At 40.1% G+C, this 20,428-nt stretch overlaps 2 protein-coding genes and 1 long non-coding RNA gene across 8 annotated transcripts in view; 2 read left to right on the forward strand and 1 right to left on the reverse strand.

Moving 5' to 3' along the window:
• Window positions 1-363: 363 nt before the first annotated feature.
• Window positions 364-12,224, reverse strand: oga (O-GlcNAcase). Of its 4 annotated transcripts, none has more exons than XM_077729546.1 (19): window positions 11,692-12,224; window positions 10,316-10,367; window positions 9,978-10,075; window positions 9,735-9,865; window positions 9,177-9,348; window positions 8,985-9,083; window positions 8,620-8,904; window positions 8,376-8,534; window positions 8,114-8,298; window positions 7,734-7,982; window positions 7,453-7,656; window positions 6,985-7,159; window positions 5,296-5,349; window positions 4,144-4,229; window positions 3,060-3,164; window positions 2,876-2,967; window positions 2,527-2,719; window positions 2,285-2,444; window positions 364-1,878 (listed from the first exon to the last, which is right to left on the reverse strand). In XM_077729546.1, exons 1-19 carry the CDS (start codon window positions 11,858-11,860, stop codon window positions 1,742-1,744), a joined length of 2,805 nt encoding a protein of 934 aa, XP_077585672.1. In that variant the 5' UTR covers window positions 11,861-12,224; the 3' UTR covers window positions 364-1,741. The 4 variants fall into 4 exon arrangements, with proteins under 4 accessions (XP_077585672.1, XP_077585671.1, XP_077585673.1 ...); XM_077729545.1 differs by having other exon boundaries at window positions 8,111-8,298; XM_077729547.1 differs by lacking the exon at window positions 5,296-5,349 and having other exon boundaries at window positions 8,111-8,298.
• On the forward strand, window positions 11,403-12,351 carry LOC144205284 (uncharacterized). Its single transcript, XR_013328044.1, has 2 exons — window positions 11,403-11,542; window positions 11,765-12,351. It is a non-coding gene; the product is annotated as an uncharacterized LOC144205284 (long non-coding RNA).
• A 1,398-nt stretch (window positions 12,352-13,749) lies between these two features.
• wdfy4 (WDFY family member 4) overlaps window positions 13,750-20,428 on the forward strand; it is a 44,329-nt gene continuing 37,650 nt past the window's right edge. For all 3 annotated transcript variants that reach the window (XM_077729529.1, XM_077729526.1, XM_077729527.1), the window contains exons 1-12: window positions 13,750-13,862; window positions 14,414-14,668; window positions 15,831-15,942; window positions 16,211-16,320; window positions 16,542-16,667; window positions 16,752-16,941; window positions 17,287-17,476; window positions 17,648-17,808; window positions 18,689-18,921; window positions 18,994-19,133; window positions 19,681-19,811; window positions 20,090-20,191. In XM_077729529.1, coding sequence (XP_077585655.1) covers window positions 13,842-13,862; window positions 14,414-14,668; window positions 15,831-15,942; window positions 16,211-16,320; window positions 16,542-16,667; window positions 16,752-16,941; window positions 17,287-17,476; window positions 17,648-17,808; window positions 18,689-18,921; window positions 18,994-19,133; window positions 19,681-19,811; window positions 20,090-20,191 — 1,771 coding nt within the window. In that variant the 5' untranslated portion in view covers window positions 13,750-13,841. The remainder of the gene's footprint in view (window positions 13,863-14,413; window positions 14,669-15,830; window positions 15,943-16,210; window positions 16,321-16,541; window positions 16,668-16,751; window positions 16,942-17,286; window positions 17,477-17,647; window positions 17,809-18,688; window positions 18,922-18,993; window positions 19,134-19,680; window positions 19,812-20,089; window positions 20,192-20,428) is intronic.

Consider the following 20,428-nt stretch of genomic DNA (forward strand, 5'->3'; position numbering starts at 1 on the left):
TAAACTGCATCTGAACCTATAAAAATGAAAATGTACAATCCAATATGAATCCTTTCGGTCTATCAGAGTCCATCACTGTTAATGGCAAGTTTCAGCTACTTCTTTAACTCCGGGCCAAAACTAAGTTTTGACACAATTTAAGTATATAATACAGAATAACATTGGTTTGACAGAATCCAACATGAGTTTACAGTATCACGCTCACAGAGGTGAGTGGCATGCATTTTCCTTATGTGCCTTCCAGTGAGATTCCTCTAAATGACCACCAAGTCTGGCTGAAGAGCAGAGGAACACATTTACTTTTAACCAAAGTGCTTGTTTGTTCCCTCCATGATCCCCCCCCCCCCCCCCCCAAAAAAGACTGAAAATGCATTAGAAGGCAAAACATTCAACATGAATTACATCCCCAAAAAAAGACCATTTGGTGATGAGGGAGGAACAAAATGTCAGCTGTATGGTGCTAAACTACAAAAAGAAATATCATGGTAAGGAGAGCGTGTCAAATATTCCACAGCCCAGGTGAGAAAAAAACTCTGCAGTCACTCATGTAAAAACAAGACATAAATAAAGGGGGAAAGAAGAAAAAAAACCTCACAAGGCATCTCCTACAAAAAAGGGATCATTACTGTATACATTTTTGGTCCCGTAGTAAATTTGAAACTTAAGAATGGAGAATCTACTGATGGTGATACAGTGGGGAACATGTATGCCTCAGTTTTGAGATCAAGGGCTGATCAATAATTCAAAATGGTCCCTTGCTATGTTTGTGCATGCATGGTCATTTGTCTCCTTGTGCCACACGACTGGCTGGCAACATATTCAGGTTATACCATGCTTACTGCCTGCCAATAGTCAGCTAGGATGGGTCCTAGCACCCCCACAACACTGGCAAAGATAAGTGTCTTGCAAAATAGAAGATGAATGAACCAAATAAAGTTCCTTGGCCTTGATATAGATCAGTAAACAACTGACTTAAGAGGAAAAAATACACTGAGGAAAATATCCGAAAACAACAAAACCTTTTTGACACAGTATTAAATGGTTGAAAAAAAAAAAAGACACTTAAACCTAAATCTAACCAATCAAAGGCAAATAACCAAGAGGCAAAATGGTCAGTGGTGTGATGAGCGGGGGGCATTGATCGTGAATGAGCACTTCTTCACTATGTTTAACGAAAACCACCCTTAAGATTTTATGAATTCAAATTGTGCGATTTCACTCAGTCTAACGTTGAACATTGTCCTGTACAAAAAAAGAAAAAATATTCAACTGTGCCTCATGATGAGGCAGTGACTATGTAACATTGTATACATATGTGCTACGCTCGTTTCACAGCTAAGTGTGTGCGATTAGACACTTTAGGCAAGGGCATCCGTGTCGTATCTACATCGTGGTTGCTGGTTCGATTCAGCAAAACAAGGCGGCTAGAGTAGTCCATTATTTCTGGAGGGGGACACATGTTGGGGCTTCAGGCATAACAAACGCACCTTGACTCTTCCATGCTGATTCATCTCCACTGATTAAACTTTGGCCATTCTGGCTCATAATCAGCTCCCTTGAATGGACCAGGCAGGGATTCACACATGCTTAAAACATACTAACAAAAAAAAAAAAAAAAGCATGTGTCCCTGCTAGTAAAGGCGCCATGTTGTATTAAAACAAAAATTGAGCTGGCGTCTCATTGAAGTTTCAGAGGTCGCTGCAGCTTGGCCTTTTTTTAGTCTCCCACTAAAACATTGCCTCATAAGCTTCGTCCCATGATGATGATATCCTTGGGAAAGCCCTCCATCTTGGCCACCTCAAAACAGCCAAGCTTACTATAGAAGTCCAACATTCTCTTGTCAGTCTGGCGCACTTTGCAGAAAGCACCCTGGGAGCCTGAATATAAAAAAAGCAAAAGGAGAGCAGAGCATCATAGAACGTTCATTTAACCCAAAGTCAAAATGGATTGGATGTTTAAGGACGTCAAAGGCAACAACTGACTTAATGAGTGCCCTCTGAATGTTAAGCTAAACATTTGCCAATTAAAAGGGTTCTATAGTACTTGAATGTAAACCATAAAATATTTTGGTTTATTAATAGATCTAACAAGTTGTTGTAGATCTCATTTCTCCAACAACAAAAAAAAACCTGAAATAATGAAGAGAGGGAAATTTACATTAAAGGAGTTCAGAGAAGGTAAAATTATGATCACTTGCCATATTTGCAGCATTTAAAAAAAATCCCCCAGGAAGCTCAAGATTATAAGCTTTTTGTGTGTATTTAATGTCAAAACGAGACCTACCGTTAGCCTTGAGGGACGATAGTAGACATCCCATCATACTTTTAGCCACACTGGGATCGGTGACCTTGGCATGAATGTCAACCCTGATGAGTGAGGGGAAATTGGACAGAAAAGATTCTGGAAGGCCTTCCTCTTCTTCGTGGAAACTTAATATCATCTTCTGCGGAAAGGCGGACAGAAGAGTCAGCCAGTGAATGTCGTGCAAATAGGACGATGACAGAGTGAAGACTATGTGGTGTTACCTCAGCTTCCGTCAGATCCTTCTGACCGTCAGGTTTGTGGTACTTCTCTTGCATGAAAGGAATCCAGCTCATCTCGCATTTCTTGATAAAAGGTTTGACGTCCACGGTGCCTAGCGCGTAGCCGCAGATGCCTTCGTCATCCTCCAGCACAAAGCCATAGTCTGGGCTCAGAGACAGAAGACCTCCAACCATTCTGCCAAAACACATCATCCATTTATACACCAACAATATGTTAAAGTCGGGGTACAAATTAATTTTGATGAAATGCATTGCCATATTTTTCCCTGTAAGAAAAATTCAAGTAAAAATGTGTCTGTTAACATTTCCACCTGTAAAAAATGAGTCTTACTTATCCCCAATGAGGTCGGCTTCTTGCTCGGAGAACGGCTCATCCTCCATTCCTTCATAGTACATTTCTTTACAGATTTTATAGACTGAAGCCTGCCAAACACAAATAAAGACACTAGGTGATGATAGTTTCTTCAGAAAGGAACATGCACAAAAATGAACGCCAGACATATTGGCAAACTCACCTCATCTTTGGAAAAATATGGCCTTATCGAATAGATTTTGGAGGTTGGCAGCGAAGGTGGAGGCTGGTAGAAAAGATCGTTTGCCCCATCGATTGGCAATAATCTCTGTGGAGGTCAAAAGAAAGCGATTCAGTTTCCGTAAAATGCCTGGCTACTCAATTGCTACACTGAAACCACTGTTAAACCAAAAGGAGGAAGATAGTGCTCAAACAAGATATTTTGACTGGATATGATCCAACAAAAAGTCCCATTCCTTGTTGATCTGACAGTGGGCTATCAGAGCAAACATCACTGCAGTGTCATCGTTACTTTTGGAGCACAGCGCAACAACCAACCATATGTTTGCTAAAAAAATATACAGCAAAACAAAACAGGCGAGATCTTTTGGTCTGACCAAGGTTTTACTTGCTGAAGGAGATGCTCCTTTCCCTTGAGTAAGGCATCCTAATATTTCGCTGCGCAACCCTCCTGTTGAGAAAAAGTAATGAGGCTTGCGCTGAGAGAACTCCAGGGGGACGGGTGGGCACATGTCTGAAGCATTCAGGACAAGTGAGTTGGTCAATTTGCCATGTTTTAATTGAATTCCTCAGCAAGGTTGAACAGTGGTGATTGAACGCCAACGTTTGGGTTTCATCCTGGAATTTTCTCCCCATTGCAAATGAGCGGGCGCTGTCGCTTGCGCTGCGATGCTTACGCGGGCGCTTCCTGCAAAGAAAATGAGATGTCATGAAAATAAAAAAGGTAAAAAGCGCTAGCCGAGCTCGCATGCGCCGCCTGCGCTAAGGGAAGAGCAGCATCTCCTTGGGCAGTTGCTGAAAGAAATCCAAATGGATAAAAATAATGACTGTGAGCAGTTCCTTTTGAAAGAGCAACTTAAAAGTCTCTTTCACATATGGAATAAACTAAGTAATGAACCTTCAGAAAAGGTCAAGGCCGTTCAATTCCTCTCTGCTTAACAATCAGCTCACCTTTGACAGACCAAATCCCTTCATTGCCGCACTTTTCAACCTATTTTCTTTTTGGTTTTTGCTTAGAACACGTTTTCTTTTCGATTTGATTGCGACAAAATCTTTGAATTATATACCTGGAACTCTCCTGCTAGACCTCCCCTAAAGGCCCACGGTTCTTGGTCTCCTTTAGGGAATTGTGCTGAGGACTGACTACGACACCCTGTTAGGAGCAGAGCCAAGCGGAGAGTGTTACCAAAGCACGTGGCTCTTGCACACAAGTGAAAATAGCGGGGAGGAAGGAAGGGCAGTTACGGGTTTCTAAAAGCACAATTCAATTGGAATTCAAGCATTGAAAATAAACAGTGGCGCCTCTTTGAAACTGGATCAAGCAACTAAAGCTTACGTGACAACGATTAGAGGAGAATCAACTCCGGGTCAGTAGCACGGGCCTATGTAACTTTCACGTCGTGGAAAACCCACTACCCCATTAATTAAATGAAGACGCTTTTCCTGGCAGACAAACTACCGACCACAAAGAATATAGTAGCGTATTGCATGTAAGCTTCAGCTGCCGCCACCCCTACTGATCGGAAGTCACATTCTCTTCTCATCTGCCTTACACCTGACCCAAGAAGAGCCACGACAGGCCAAAACGCATCTGTCCTTTCTGCTTACCACTCCGAAGCCACAATTCTTAAGGTGTAAATGCAATATGGATGACTGAAAAACCAAAGTATGTCATAACTGGAAGAACAGAGTTATCATGTACTTAAGCGGGTCGCAATATGTGACCAAACAAGGGACGGATGCCTGCTTTACAGAACGCATCCTGATGCCTAAAAGCGCTTCCGACACAGCAAGTGGTTGCACTTATGGGGAAGACGCCAAGCTTTCTTCAAGTCAAATAGTGAAAAGCGTCACGGACTCATTTCACCCACATAACACGCAGGGGCTAGCGGCCAGAAGCGTATAGACGACAACTAAAGAGTACAATAAAAGGATTGTGCTATGGGCAACTTTGAAAGCAAAGGGTGAATTCCCTTGAGGTGTATCTGGCTGGTCTGAAACACTTCTATAAGCCTACTGACAGAGAAAAAAAGCACATGTTAGAGAAGCTGCCAGGGGGTAGGGGGGACATTTGGGTGTGAACGCTTAAAATCGCTGCGCCAAGATATGACTTCATCCGTTTTGGGGGGGCTGCTTCCTTTCCTCCAATTCATCTATCACAATTTATCAGTCGCATTCAAGAGAAAGGCATGAATCTGTTTCGCCCGCACTGCACATACATCGGCCACTGTCGATCCAATAGCAGTAGAAACTTGTACTGTGGATTCTTCCATCTGTACATAGTGAAGGGAGAAACAGTAGAAAAGGATTATTAATAGTTGCACTCAGTACAATAAGAGGGAGGTTGTGGCTAAGTGCCGGCTGCACAGCTTCCAGTAAGATGGGGGGCGCCAATTGTGCACATGACAATGCCGGCATTTAAAAAATAAAAAGGCACATTTTAAGATAAATGAGATGGTCACTATTCTGTAGCAGTAACATTTTGATAAAGGCTGAAATTGTGGCTTTGCCAATATGGGTTTGCTGCCTGCTGTGTACTGAAGTCCCCTGCTTTACCATATGAGAGAAACCTGTAAACAAAACTGTTAATAGAAATGAAACTACAGGCCATGCTGGTGCTTTATACTCTCCTTCCAGCACTTTGTTTTTCATACCAATTTATGTTACTCAACTGAAAAAGAGTGGATCATCCGACATAGTCAGGTAAGGAAGAAATATTGCACTTCTCGAAGTGATTCTGTATTAGAAGGCCTTTCTTCACAAATTTCTGGAACAGAAGTGTAGTAATCGGTGTGACTGATTAAGTTATATAGCTCTGCTGATTAAAAAAAAAGCTTTGTAAATCAAGTGTAAGGTAAGTTTAGCTTGAGTTGTTTGTCCCACACCTACAGGTGGACTTTTCTTTTTTTTAAATGACTACGGCCATGTTTCCAAATCTTTACAATGGCAACTTTATGTAGTAGATTCATCTTCTGTCATTTTAAAATAATCATCATAAAGAATATGCAGGTGACAGAAGCTGCTATTATTATTAACTGCATACCATTAATACATAATTAATTAAATTTAGTTGAATTATTTGAAAGCATTTATATCATAATTTTAAAAATATAAAAAAGAAATGAGATTAAAAAACAAATTAAATGTTACAATATCTATTTTATCAAGAGTAAAATAGTTGTACACCCCACTATAAACAATGTGCCACTGTTAAAGGGGTTGCTCATCTACGGTACAAAATAAACAAACAGGAAAAATACTACTTTGATTTGTAACAGGAAGGAATCCACCCTGATCCAGATTGGGTAAAAAGGATAAAAAGCCCTTTTAGATTGGAACACTGCATGAAAAATGAGATTTCCGTGTTATGCACCAGAATGGCCTTCCATTGTAAGTGAATCAACTTGCTGTTCAAGCTCGCGTCGCATGCGCGTAGGAATGGGTAGCCCCACGGGTGCCCCTCATCACAAAACAGAGATACAAATGGGCTTGCGTTTGTGGCGTTAGAAGGTACACAGCAAGCAGCAGTAGCCTCATATGGGTTCCTAACCACTGGGATTTGTTTGGAACAGTACATCAGGGAAGTGGTAGCAGCACAACCAGCATGTAGTCAGATTTAAAAGGGGCTGAAAGATCAAGGACTACGCCATTGTGGTGGAAAGTAGTGTAGAAAAATAAACTAACAGACAAAATTTTCAGTATGAAGGCCACACGTAGCCTGTATACAGGCTTGCCGTATTCTTTGGACACGCTATTGTGTTTTTGGTTAAAGGCCAATACTGAAAGTAAAATCTTTAGAGCAGACTTTGAAGAAGTCAGTCATTGCACAAATTAAGTCAATGTCTGCTGAAGACTAAACTCTTTCTATTCCTTGAGATGAAGAGCTGTGTGGCACCTCTTATACACACCTAGCCATTGGACAAAGGACTTGACCATTGAAATGATGCTCTTGATGTCCCAGATGTAAGGGTAGAGGTCATATAGGATGGTGCGGTTGGCTGAATTCGACAGGCGTGTAAACATCTGTATGACTGAGCCGCACATCTCCTCAAACTTCTCTGCTCTCAACTCCCATTCTGCAACCTGCAAGACAAAATAATGAGTGGAGCACCTTAAGGCATTGACAGAAAGAGCAAGTTGTTGTTGTTGCCGTGTCTCTGCCACAGGTAAACATATTGATGGTCATTTTTTAAATGGAATGTGTCATTTTCTCTTGTGCATTTACATGGTTAATCAGCGACATGTCCTGGTGAAAATTTCCCTGAATACTCATGCGTCTCAAAGCCAGTGTGGTTAAGAGATGAACAAAGTCCGTTTTCTTTTAAATTAAGGTGAGGGTGTGCCTTATGAACCAAAAACTAAAAGTATCATCCAACCTTCTCATCTTCTTTCATCTTGCGGTTAACACTAACAACGCTACTGTTAGCTCTCAGCCAGTTGAACTCCTTCAACATCTGCAGGGCCTTGGGGCCATGCTCGTACGGCAGGTAAAAGAGTTCGGCCAGCAGACACAGGTCCTCGATAGAGAGTGGCTCCACGGTGAACAGTGGCTTTTCAGTGGGACCAGGCACAAACACATCCTGCGGAGGAACATGTTTAAGCGAAGCCATTAATGGCTGAAATGTTTTGGCAAGTCCTCAAAATGTGGCTGTGGTACCTGCTTGAGTTGATCGTCTGTCTGCATGGGGGCAATATCACTCCCAGAGTCCTCCAGTAGGGACTCTTCAGGAGACTTGGACTCTGCCAAACTCTCTTTGTCCATATCCATGGGTTTAAGATCATCTGCCATTTTGTCAGCAGGGACTGGGACCTCAATTTTCTGCTCCGTGCTCACCACGACGTCAGGCTCCTCCAGCTTCTCCACCACCATCTCCATGGGTTCCTCGTCAAAATCCTTCTTCTCCACCTCAACAGATGCAATATAATCATCGATCCGAAATCAAACAAAACCTTTACAGTTCTAATACAATTATTTCTCTATTTAGTAAGTATTGCATTTTTCGGGTGAGGGTCTCGGAAGCAGTGTCTTACTACTACCTCCTCTTCCCGTTCAGGAGTTTTTGCCATTGGATGAGGCTCCAGTAATTGAGGCGGCATAGCTGGAGACATTATGGGCTGCTGGAACACAGTCGTCACCGTCGTGGCAGCGCAAAGAGAAGGAGAGGCCACCGAGGATACATCGATAACTGTACTTTTGGCACCACTTTGAGGCACCTGCCGGCCTAGAACAGCCAACCAAAATGTGTCGGTTACGGTGCTACCACAAGGTAGGATAAGAAGCGTTGAACATTTCTCTTACTGTTGTATTGATGAGGCACAACAAAATCTCCAAGCCATTCTGTGAGTGCAAGTTTCAGGGCCAGCTGGGGACTGTAGAGCATGTCAGTTTCCAGTTCTTCATCGCTACCCTCATTCTCCAACTTAATTTGGATGGAAACAGTGCTTTCCTCACCGTCAGCTGTTAAGAGGCAAAAGGATTTCAACGTTATATACACGAGTCGCTGTAAAGAATATAACTTTTACCCCGAAAAATCATTACGTACTCATGACTATATCCTTGCGCACGCCATTCATGTTAGACTTATACCAGGTGGCCAGGGTGTGAATGGCAACAAAGTTGGACTCGAACTCGCAGTTAGGGTTGGTGAGGACACCCTTGAGTCTGGGAATGAGTTCTGTGGATCGACCCTTGTAAGGACCCAAGAAGAGCCTCTTCTGGTCATAGTCATTGGCATGAATATTGTCCCAGATAACGGGGGCTCTTCTCAAAATTTTGGATACTTCCTCTATTGACTCAACTGTGATGTCTTTGGATACCACTTTTGGTCCTGCAAATAGAAAAATCGGGTTAGCCTCAACTTCAAATAAGAGGAGTAGTGATGTTTTGAAGGAACTGTGTTGCACATGCCTGTCCAAAGAATGTCGATCCCAGGGAGCAACTTTTCTCCTACCGTGTGAAGGTAAGGAGATTGAGAGACACTTGGGTAGCAGAAGGTTCCACAATACTCTGTTTATTTAGAGAACAGGGGAGGGTGGGTTCATTAGTGAGGCTAGGAATACAAGTGTGTAATTTCAGATAGTTTCTTTTTTTTTTAAATACCTGTGGGACAGAATAAAAAGGTTTCTGGCTCTCCAAGGTATTGGTAAATTTCATTGGTGATGGAGACCTGAGCGTGTGCAAAGGAGCTGAAAACCTCCTTGTCGGCAGGGCACATGTTGTGATCGATGTCATCAAAAAGTAAGGCAAATGACTTACAACCAAAGTGTGTCACCTAATGGACAGAGATAGTTTGGAAATAACAAAGCAATGGTAACCCACATGTTTTAAAGATTGGCTAGTAGCCTGAATAAGATTCATACATGCCCATGTTTTCTTTTTAATTATTACAGAAATGCAATTTTTAGACATGTGCAGACTTCTTCACTCGTTCTATTCATTCATTAAACCATTCCACATTTCACACACAGTAAGGATTTTTTTTTTCGAAAAATATCACATTTCTTCAGAATACCATATATACTTATTGTCTGTTGTTCATTTAGTTGTAGAGCACCATTTTTCTTAAGTAATATTTGGTGGGAAGAAAATAATATAACATTTATTCCCTCTCCTTCTATATTAGGAACATTTTAATTATTATTTATGTAAATGCAATACCTGGTCAAGTTTTCTCTTAAGTGCTGTGACCTCTTTCTGATTGGAGAAAGTGATGTCAAGTCCAGGAGAAATTGCATAGATGAACTCAATGCCGTACTCTTTGGCTGCTCCAATTAGAGTGATAAGTTGCTCTGGAGTTAAATGGGGAAAGAAAAAAATATGTTGTGATTACATGTAATGTACAATCTACACCAAAGTAAGGGCTAACTATAGTTATGTTCCCCATGTGCGCTTAATAGTCACCTGCTTCTTCGACAGAATACAGTTCCCTCCAGAACATTCTGTGTTTGTAGTCATCTTTGGGGGCATAAAGGTATGTATTTAGTCCCCATTTCTGCTGCCTGTGAAACAGTGATTGCATTGATTAGAATCCAAGCAGGCTCACACAAACTAAAGCTGTCCACTTTGTATTACATTTTAGACTTTTATGTGTGCCCCATGAGTGTGTGTGTATGTATGTGTGTGTGTGTGTGTGTGTGTGTGTGTGTGTGTGTGTGTGTGTGTGTGTGTGTGTGTAAATATGGTGGACAAGTATGTAAGAGAGAATCTTGAAACATAGATAGTGGCTGTTGTGTTCTTACCTCCTGAACAACTCTTTTCGTTGTTCCATTGTCCATGGTCGCCCATAAAAGCCTGCAATAACAACCAGTGTTGTTAGTCTTTATACACTGCTGTTAATAAAAGCGACACTTGTTCTAGAGGTCAAACAATAGCCAATGAAATCTAGAAATGATTATAAGAATGCCCACCCTCACTATTTACTCAACACTGTACATATTTACTGGACTGTAGTATGTAGAATACATGTTTACAAGCAGGTAGGCACATCATGCGAAATCAAAGATTGATTGTTGAATCATTTTATGGGGATTTGGGAAGAATACATTTTTGAGATAAACACAGTATCAAGAAAAGTTGACTGTTGTGGCCCATGTCTCGAAGTATAGTTCCCTTTCAGACATGAAAAAGTGCAGTAATGTACCGATATTAACTTCAACACAATTTGCCGGATCAGATGACTTGGTCATTTTTTTGACGATGTTGAACAACACTACCCAGACTGACAAGCTGAATAACGAACTTGTAACATTTGTTTGTCACTGGTCACATGACATCCTCCGTGCCAACCCATGCCTTCACATGGCCAGTGTTGCCAGATCGGAATGGTTCCCACCCAATTGTGCTATTTCAAAACCTCAAAGCAGGAGAAAAAATAATATTAATGAATAAATTTAGGATTTTTTTTAAATTATTGTTTTTATTGCAACAAAAACAACCCTATAGTTTGAGATTCCACTACAAAATGTCCCTCACTCCTAATATATTTTTGCAAGTGTATAAAAATTAACATGGAACTGCTTATTAGTTAAGGGCAAAAGTCGTATCTTGAAACGGCAGATTTTACTATAACCTCCAGACTACCAGGAAATAAAATCTTGTCCAATCACATTTATTTTGAAATTTGCCAATCTATGGGGAGTAATTGGAATACTGCAAAAGAAATTAGATATCCTTGGAAAGCTTTGAATGTCCTCTATAGAAGACGAAGGGAGTTTATTGTATGCACTTTTGAGTTTTTGAGGTTTACAAATGTCCTCTGCAGAGAACACATTTTAACTACTAGTTACTAGTAGTCTATACGTGGGCTGGAAACTCCAATTTGCATCTGGCAACCCTAGACACTAGACTTGATTTACACGCCCACTTTTGCACAACACAAGCTTTGAATTCCCGTGATATTTGGCCTTCCACTCATTGCCACAAAGTGGTTCATTTTGTGACAAATTACCCGAAAATTATTAGGATGTGTAAGTATATGTTTTTATGGAAATCATAACATCTTATTTGTGTGTGAAGGATCCATTACCAGACAAGGGGAAACAATGATAGCATGTCAATGTGGCAACAATCGCATATGCACATAACGCATGATTCTTGCAAATTTATTTGAAATTACCTTCTACCGTTCCACTGATGAATTTTCTGTGGCCCGTCGTTTCCACGATGGTCTCTTCGGACTCTTTCGACAGGCCTGGACTCGCGGCACAAGCCTCTTCCGAGACAGGGCTGGTGCTCGGTCCTGCTTCCACCTGCGTCGTCTCCAGCGCCTTATCCTTTTGAACCATTTTTTAAAAAATGGCACAAAATCCTCAAAGACGAAGGGAAAAGTCGGGATCGAGAGAAAGTAGTATTATTTTGCAGAACGCCGAGCAAGAAAAATGCGTCACGACCAAAGCGCAGCGGAGGTCTGGCGTTTTCGGCGAGCCTGTCAGAAATGGTGAAAAAGTGGTACTCGTTTTCTGTTTACTTACTCAAAATCTCTTTCGGAATTTACACAATTTTTTTTTTCAAGTTTTTAGAAAATGAACCATTATATGGTTGGTTTGATCGGAGCAGTCGCTCTTTCTACGGGAATTGGTCCCGTTTTATTTCAATTCGTTCTTCCTGTTTACACCCAGTGCGCATGCTTCTCAGACTAGTTTGAACTGGTTAAAACCAGATTTTACCTAACAACTAGCACAAATGCACTTCAACTGTCAAGATAGTTCACATCCATTCCATAGGAGTAACGCCCATGCACCAATAAACAACAAACGTGGCATCCTGTGAATGTTAATTATAATATCAAGATTAATGTTTTACCAAATGATATGGAACACAGATGTTTATCATTTTGTAGGTGATGCAGTTGAAAATAACTTTCAAGGGAATAAAAAACCCAAATCTAGACTCACTTTTAAAAAAGTTCATCTAAATATTAATGTTAATAAAGTATGTTCTCCAACTCGTTTTCGAATATCTAATAACACAATTATACATAAATGCTGCGATTTTTAAAACAATTTTCTTTAATCACGAATATCTTTTAATCTTGAAAGTAGCAATATACTATTTCCCCACTAGATGACACTAATTGTTAATTTTATGTTGTGATGTCCTCTCACATTACAACATAAATATGCTGAAATTGATCATTCTGTACTATATATGTAATATATAGGTTGATGGGCACTCCCATACAGTCAAACTTGTCTTCTTCTTCAGCAACTCAATGGGGTTGAGATCGGGTGACTGTGCTTATTACTCCATTATGTAGTTAAACAGTAGTGTATACAGTATATTCTTTAGGTATTATAATTATCTTATGGCAACAAGGCATCTTTCACGAACTTGATGCTTTGTTTTTGGACCATTCTCTGTAGTATACCTTAGAGATGGTTGTGCATGAGAATCACAGTGGAAAAGCAGCTTCTAAAATATTCAGACGAGCCCACCTGGCGCCAACTGCCGTGCCCCATTCAAAGTCACTAACATCCTTTTCTTCCTCTTTCTAATGCTTTGAAAAGCAGCAGACCGTGACTATATCTACATGCATAAATGCATTGAGTTTACAACCATGGGATTGTTTGATGAGAAATTTGCCTTAGTGAGCAGATAGGCAAGTATGCCTTATACAGGTATACTATGTTCATTCATATAAACTTGCAGGTGATCTGTAGTCTATGCCACTGCTTACCACTCAATTTGTGTGTTTGCTGTTCACAATCACATCCAAGCACGTTTCAATGTGTAGAATTAATCTAACAAGCATATTTTTAGAAAACAAAGGAAGCCAAATTAGTAGAAACACTGTGCAAGCACGGGACTTGCATGCAAACCTCGCACAAGCATGGCCATTGTTGTATTCCCCTTCAACATTATTTTTAATTGGAGGCGACACTTGCTCACTCATGTGTTTCTGCCACGATGAATCATATCACAGCAGCCATATCTATAAAAAGGCCAAGAGAATGAGCTGTGGTGGGAGGGCCTCATCCAATCGGCCCAACAATACTTTTCACTTCTGCTTCTAGTCAGGAGGCACATGACCTGAACCATCTGATGTGAGTTACTCTGCTCATTCAAAGTTCATTCTACTTGCTGCAGATTAGTGAGGGCGGGCTGTTTTACGGGAGTTTTTACACAGCACAATGCAGTAAGCGTCAGTCATGTTTTAACAGGTCTCTGCTCGCCGTTGCTGCTTGGAACGTGGATATAGGAGGAACTCAACTGGACTTCCACCAAGTCACTGACCCAGTTCCCCATTAAAAGTGTGGGAAGTCACAGATGGCTCTTGCACTAAGCCAGGTAAGAACTTTGCTGCTCTGTCATTGTGTATGTGCAGAATTTTTGAATGAAATGCTGATAAGACTCGTACATTCCATTCACTTACACGCCGAAACAGAGGTTTACCACATGAGTGATGTTAAATAATCAGTGCATTTGTGAGAAATAAGAGCTTTCTTTATCTACAGTCTACTTAGACTACTTCCTTTTTTTTCTAAATGACACGTCTGGTGGTTTCAGAGCATTTTGAAAAGTGATAATTTAATCAACTAGTCTAGCTCACTTGATAATGCTTGGTATTTTTTTATGAACTCCACTATGGGGTCGTGTAATCAAAATGAACATTTCTGGTTATTTTGGGCTTCCAGTTACGCTAATTGAAATTCAAAGGGTAACAAGTTTTGTGTATATTTGGATGAAGGACCAATTTACGTGGCGCATGACTGCCAGTTGAAAGAAATACATTTTTAAAAATGGTGCATGTCAAGTGAATGTCCCAAAGTGAAAATAATTTTTCCTAATGAAATGGAAGGGACTATTTATTTCAGAATGTTGTCAATTTTCCCCTCTAGGATGGTGGTGCAAGAAGGGAGAGGGTCAATAAAGAAACAGGTGAACTGAGTGCTTCAGGTGAGATGTCAATCTCTGAGGAGTTGCACGTGAAGAAACCTGAAGTCTTCTGTCAAGACACCCTGACTTCTGACTTGCTACGTGAAAAATTGCACCAACTTGCGATTCAATATTCATGTTTGGAAGATAAAGTTGACAACAGCCTTACAGTGAAGAGGGATGAGGATCTGCTCAGAATCCTGCCTCTCTACATTCAGGTATTACCAATGTCCTTTGTTTGTTAGCTAAATATCTGTTAAATTTAAAAAAAAAAACAGGTGGGAATACTAAAATCAATAACTTCTTTGTGACATTTTAAATGCAATTAATCAACATCATTGCAAAGGTTAAAGTAACAAAGCAGAATTCTGTAATGAGTTCAGATAACATAAGGTGAATGTTTAGCCTTTGGTGATGACATCCCCCAGTCTTTAATGTGTATTTATCTTTGCTTAATTGTCACCTGGAATTTCAAAGCCCTGGGATTTGCTTGAAACCAAAAAAGGCAAATAATTAGTTTACCTTTTAATTTTTTTTATTTACATTTAAACAAAAACTGAAAAACTGTAAAATACAGAAATAAAGAAATATATATATATACATAATATATTTATATATTAAAAAAACAAAATTGATCAGGTCAATTTGTTTTTTAAATAACACATAATATTCTCGTAATTAAGTAGTCCTAAATCTTTCATTGACCCCTAAGAAATTTATTTTAATGAGACACGCGACTTACTTTTGTGGGCCACAAAAATAAATATGTGGTGGGCCTTATATGGCATATATAATAACGCAAGCCTTTACTTGTTCATGTGTTGTACTGTGTTAATGAACTTACATGTGAGTGAGATTTAATGTGTAAACCCTATGACCAGCATTCAAGGATTTACATAAGAACAACATACTCGGTGAAATACAATATCCTCTTATGGAAGTGCAAGAGAACAGAGCCTACTGGTTATGTACATACCGGACCCAAGTAGAGCACCTTTTGTTTGGATGTAATTTATAAAGTGAATACAGTGGCAGTTTGCATCTTTTTAATTGAGTTATCAGTATTGTTTCCGACATTATGATTTTCTTTGGCTATCGCCCAACACTCTAACGATATATATTTAGCCCATAATCAGCTGGGATAGGCTCCGGCAATCCCCGCAACCTTTACCAGGATGCGCAGTGCCAAAGATGAATTAATGAATTTCTACATACTCAATTGAATGTACTGTTATACTATCATGCTTGGGTCAGACACTGATTAACTCATTGGCAGCCAATGACAGCACTGGTTGTCCTATTTATTCCAAGTGAAATAGTTTGGATGTCCACGAGTGATAAACAAGTTATGAGTATTAAAAAGGTTTCTCTTGATTGCAGGTGTGTGAGGATGGTGGAGGACTTGAGCAGTTGGACTTAAAGGGACTTGCAGCTTTCACCATTGACGCTGTCATCCATAACATTCACTACCGGCTTGCGGAGAGGCCTGCAGGTAAAGTCCCTAGAGACATTGTGATCGCAGGTCTATCGACTTCTTTACTTTTTTTTATCGGTGTCGTCTGTTTTATCCTCATAGCTGTTGTGCATTTCACTATTAAATGCCATGCAATATCAAAATATTAACATTCCTACTGCATGGGGGTAATCCTAGTAAAGTCCTCCCATGAAAAGTGTTTCTTTTTAAGTTAATGCAAGATGTTTCCACTGTTTTTTTTTCCATTCACTATTGACAAGGTATATTTAATCTTTTGTATACTTAGAGGATGCACGCGAGGAAATTGTGAAATTCTTCCAGAAGGAACATGAAGAGACACACTGTCCGGGATGGTTGTTGCTAAAATCTCTGTTGCTGCTAACTGCTGACAGTTCTGTGAGTTGAATTGACTTCCTTGTTGACTCACAACATCTGATAGAGAGTACTGCATTTTTCAGACTAAGTCGCACTCGACAAAGAATACACAATGAAGAAAAACAAATAATCTATAAATCACACCTTAGTATAAGAAATGTGATGAATCGACTGAAATAAATAATTAATCAATTGTCAAATACGTGCACGTAAATGTGAAAATATCAAACTTGTGTTTGTAGGTGGTCGTGTCATCAGTAAATCCAGAACTTCCCGCTGTCTTTGTGAAATGTTTGTACCTGCTTGTGTGCATCCCACCAAAGGAGAACTTGACCATGGAAGAGAGCTTTCAGGAGCCTCTAACACAAGTGATTGAGACACTACTCATTTCTCTTACATTTGTACCAATCAGAATCTTTACTGCATCCATTGAGAATACCATCCTTTGTTAGGTCCTTCTCCAACTCTGTAGGGATCCAGTAAATGTGGAGCGGCTGGTAGAGACTCAGGAGCTGCAGTGCCTTATCATTGGGCTTACATCACTTTGGGACCAGACCAGCGTCTCGTGGAGACATCAGGCCTCCCGCGTCCTTAAAGTGGTTTCTGGTGTAGCCACCAGCAACACTGTACCAAATTTACTCGGTGAGCCAATACTGAACCTTATCTATTCTTCCATTTTACACTCACTATGATTGAATACACCGTAGAACAGAGAATGAAATTATTAATTGGATTTGTGAAGAATTATTTACTCACAGTCATGTTCACTTTGCAATAATTACATTGTACAAAATTGGTACATACAAAGTAGGGTTCGGTGAAAGCGCATATGAATCTGGTGTTGTTCAGTAGCTTAAACAAGGTTAAGAACCACTGAATTAGGGTCTTTACTGACCTCATCGTAGTGGTTAGGTAAAGATGCACCTAATTGCATATATTTGTATATTTAGATGAGACAAATGATTGTCAAAATCTCTTGTTCTTTAGGAAAAAACTGCATTCGCATCTGCATTCAAAATCTGTTACGAATCGATTCACAAGTGTCTGGCGTGCTATTAGCGGAGGTGGCCGTGGCTGTATTCAGCTTCGTTCGAGACACATATTCTCTCAATCCAGCCCTCTTCACTGAGTTTGACTCTCACAATGGCTACAAGGCCCTGGGGAACATTCTCAAACGGTGAGATGATTTTGATATACTTCAACCTTTTACCAAATTTCAAAACCACATTCGCTGTAATGTTGTGAAATTACAAAAACTGTAAAAAAAAAAAAAAAAAAAAAAAATTATACTGTGATTTATTTACTCTGGTTTGCTCAAAAGTATGTATTGCCTTCCATTCCACAAAAGCTGTGAAGCAGGCGTGTCAGAGGAGGAATTCCATTCTGTGGAGGAGCTGCTGGCTCTCATTGCCTCATTTACACTGCTTGGCAAAACAGAGCTCAAAGTGGCTCTTTGTGTCAGCCATCCTCAACCTCCAGGCTTTAAATTTGAGCCACCCCTTAACAAAGGTGAGACCAAACAGAAGCATTCCTACTCCTTTGTTATCTCTCCACTCCCATGCACCACGATCATCATTGACTTGGAGTGCGTATTTGATTTGTCTTTTACACTGTTGCAACTGCCCACCTTGGCTTCCCATTACCCCCACCAGCACCCCACTGTGGTGTGCAGTGTCCCTCTGCTTAACAAGAAGCTGAGGTGATTATGTCTAAGATGATGAAGTGGCGGCTCCCCCTATAACACTATTAGGATGCTCCACATCTATTCACCACTGGCCTACAGCAAGCAGCCATCTATCATAGATGCACACACACACTCCAGATTCAAAACTCAGAAATGTTATGTCTATAATAAACACACACAATACACACATTCATACACACACACACACACACAATACACACATTCACACAAAACACACACACTGAGCAGTCATCCATCACATGAAAGAGAAGCTCTTGTTCCAGCAAAGGGATTTTAGAGTCTTGTGTTGATCTTATTTGCTAGTGGAATAATTCAACTTAAGTGTGAACATGAATTCTATTACTAAGCAGCTCTGTATTTACCCACAACACACGCTAGTGTGTTCTATGGCTAATACGATCACCTTCCATGTTCACCTTCTGATATGATGGCACGCAAACTATATTAAAGCAAATTAGACTCCTTTGTTTTTGCATTCATAGGTGTTATGATGTTTGTTTTCAATCTATCCTTGTATGTGCAACTTAATTTATTTACAATATCGAGCGTGTGCTTGATGTTGAAAGTTCTTTGTGACTTTTCGTTTGTGTTTTCTCTATCAAATTGAATGTTATGATTGGATTAACATTTCTCAGCTTCTGGTTTTTAAACAAAATAAGTACAAGTGATCCATTTTTTTTTTAGGTTCATCAGTAAAGAACATGCCTGCCTTCCTTCTGCTGCAGGCCTCCTTGTTGCAATCTGAGGATGCTTTACTGTGCTGCCAGATTCTAAGAACTTTGCAGATGATTTGGGAGAGAGACAAAGTCAATTTCTTTCTCTTGGAGTGGAGCACTCAGACAATGGCCCAACTAGCCGCATGCGTCGGCTGCAAACCTGCAGCCGTCCAAACGATGTTCTTCTCGATGCTTGAGATGGTAAGTCTTCTCATACAATTTTCTATGCAAGCATTATTTTCTACTACCAATCCAATGATGGTTCTGGTATAGGTGATCTTCAAGCTAAACTACATCCCCCATGAACCATTGCGGGTAGTGCTGGGTGTCTTGAAGCAGAGCTGGTCAGGGTCAGTACCTACATCAGTGACGGGAACACAATTTGGAGTGGCAACTCTTGCAAGTTTTAACAGGTATGCTGCAATGCAATGCAAAATTCAAGTCAAAATACAAAAGTATTAGTACAACCCAATTTAGCAAAAGTGGGTAATTCATGTCTTAAAGATCCCACAAAAAGGGGTCTTTATTTCATGATCATATTTCATCAAGATATTTTGAAAAATCATTTACTTTCAGTATTGTTTACCAACTTTGTGAGTACAGCATGTTGATTTTGTGTACAAAGAAGAGCGCATGCCTGTCTAACTCAATCTTTTCTTGGTGACTGTGGAAGTTTATTTGGTAGTGGCGCAATAAATTTGTTAAACACCAAATGCATGCTAGTTTGAAAACCCTATAACACAACTGGATCTGTTTAAAATATCAACATTTATTATTAGCAATGTACTCATTCAGGACTTTCTACAATGCAGTTTTTTCACTTCCCTAAATGGTCTTAAGCTTCCTTTAAAATTGCTGTACACGCAGTAATGCAACAGTTTTAAACTACAGCAATCTACAACAACTACCCTAATGATCTTTGAGAATGAGGACAATATGAGATGTTGGTTTCCTGTGTAGGATGACAGTGCACAGTGGGATGCTCGCTGAGTTGCTAAGTGACTGGGGCCTTCTGGACTTGTTACTTGGGGAACTTCGAAGGAGGGCAAAAATCATCCGGAAGGCTGGAATTGTCGCCCCTCTACAGTTAGGTAGGAAAGAAAATATGTGACTAAACCTCTGGTAGGACTGACCAACGCAGCCAGCAATCATTGATCGTTGATTATGATTCTATTACCGTAGTTTTCAGACAATAAGTCACATTTGCTTCTTTATTTCTGATCAATTTAAAATGTACCCCCTTATATATCCCCCCCTTTTATTGTGCATTATTGGGCTAGTGTGACTTATAGTTCGAAAAATACAATAACCATAGATTTAGAACTCTTCTTTTTTGTCAGCTCTGAGAAACTGGTCTTGTGTTCTGTAGATGCCGAGCAGCTGACATGGGTTGAGGACGCAGACCAGTTGCTCACTACTTGTATGCTCCAAGTTGTGTCCGCCCTCACTCTGCGTTCAATCAAAAACACTGGTAAAAAAAAAACACTCAAAAAGTCATAAAATGGCTAACCAATGCTGGTTTGATCTAATATAAAACACGGGTTACTGTATAAGTCATCAACAACAGACTGTCATTCGATGCATGCACTTCTTTTACTTCAATTTAACCTGCGAGTTTGGATTCTGCTGTCATTCAGTGTTTGACTTGTGTGTTAATTTTGGCATAGACACCTTCCTGCATAATGAAAAAATGTAATCCAGCGCGTTA

This window comes from Stigmatopora nigra, chromosome 12, assembly GCF_051989575.1.
Source record: "Stigmatopora nigra isolate UIUO_SnigA chromosome 12, RoL_Snig_1.1, whole genome shotgun sequence".
Classification (NCBI taxonomy): domain Eukaryota; kingdom Metazoa; phylum Chordata; class Actinopteri; order Syngnathiformes; family Syngnathidae; genus Stigmatopora; species Stigmatopora nigra.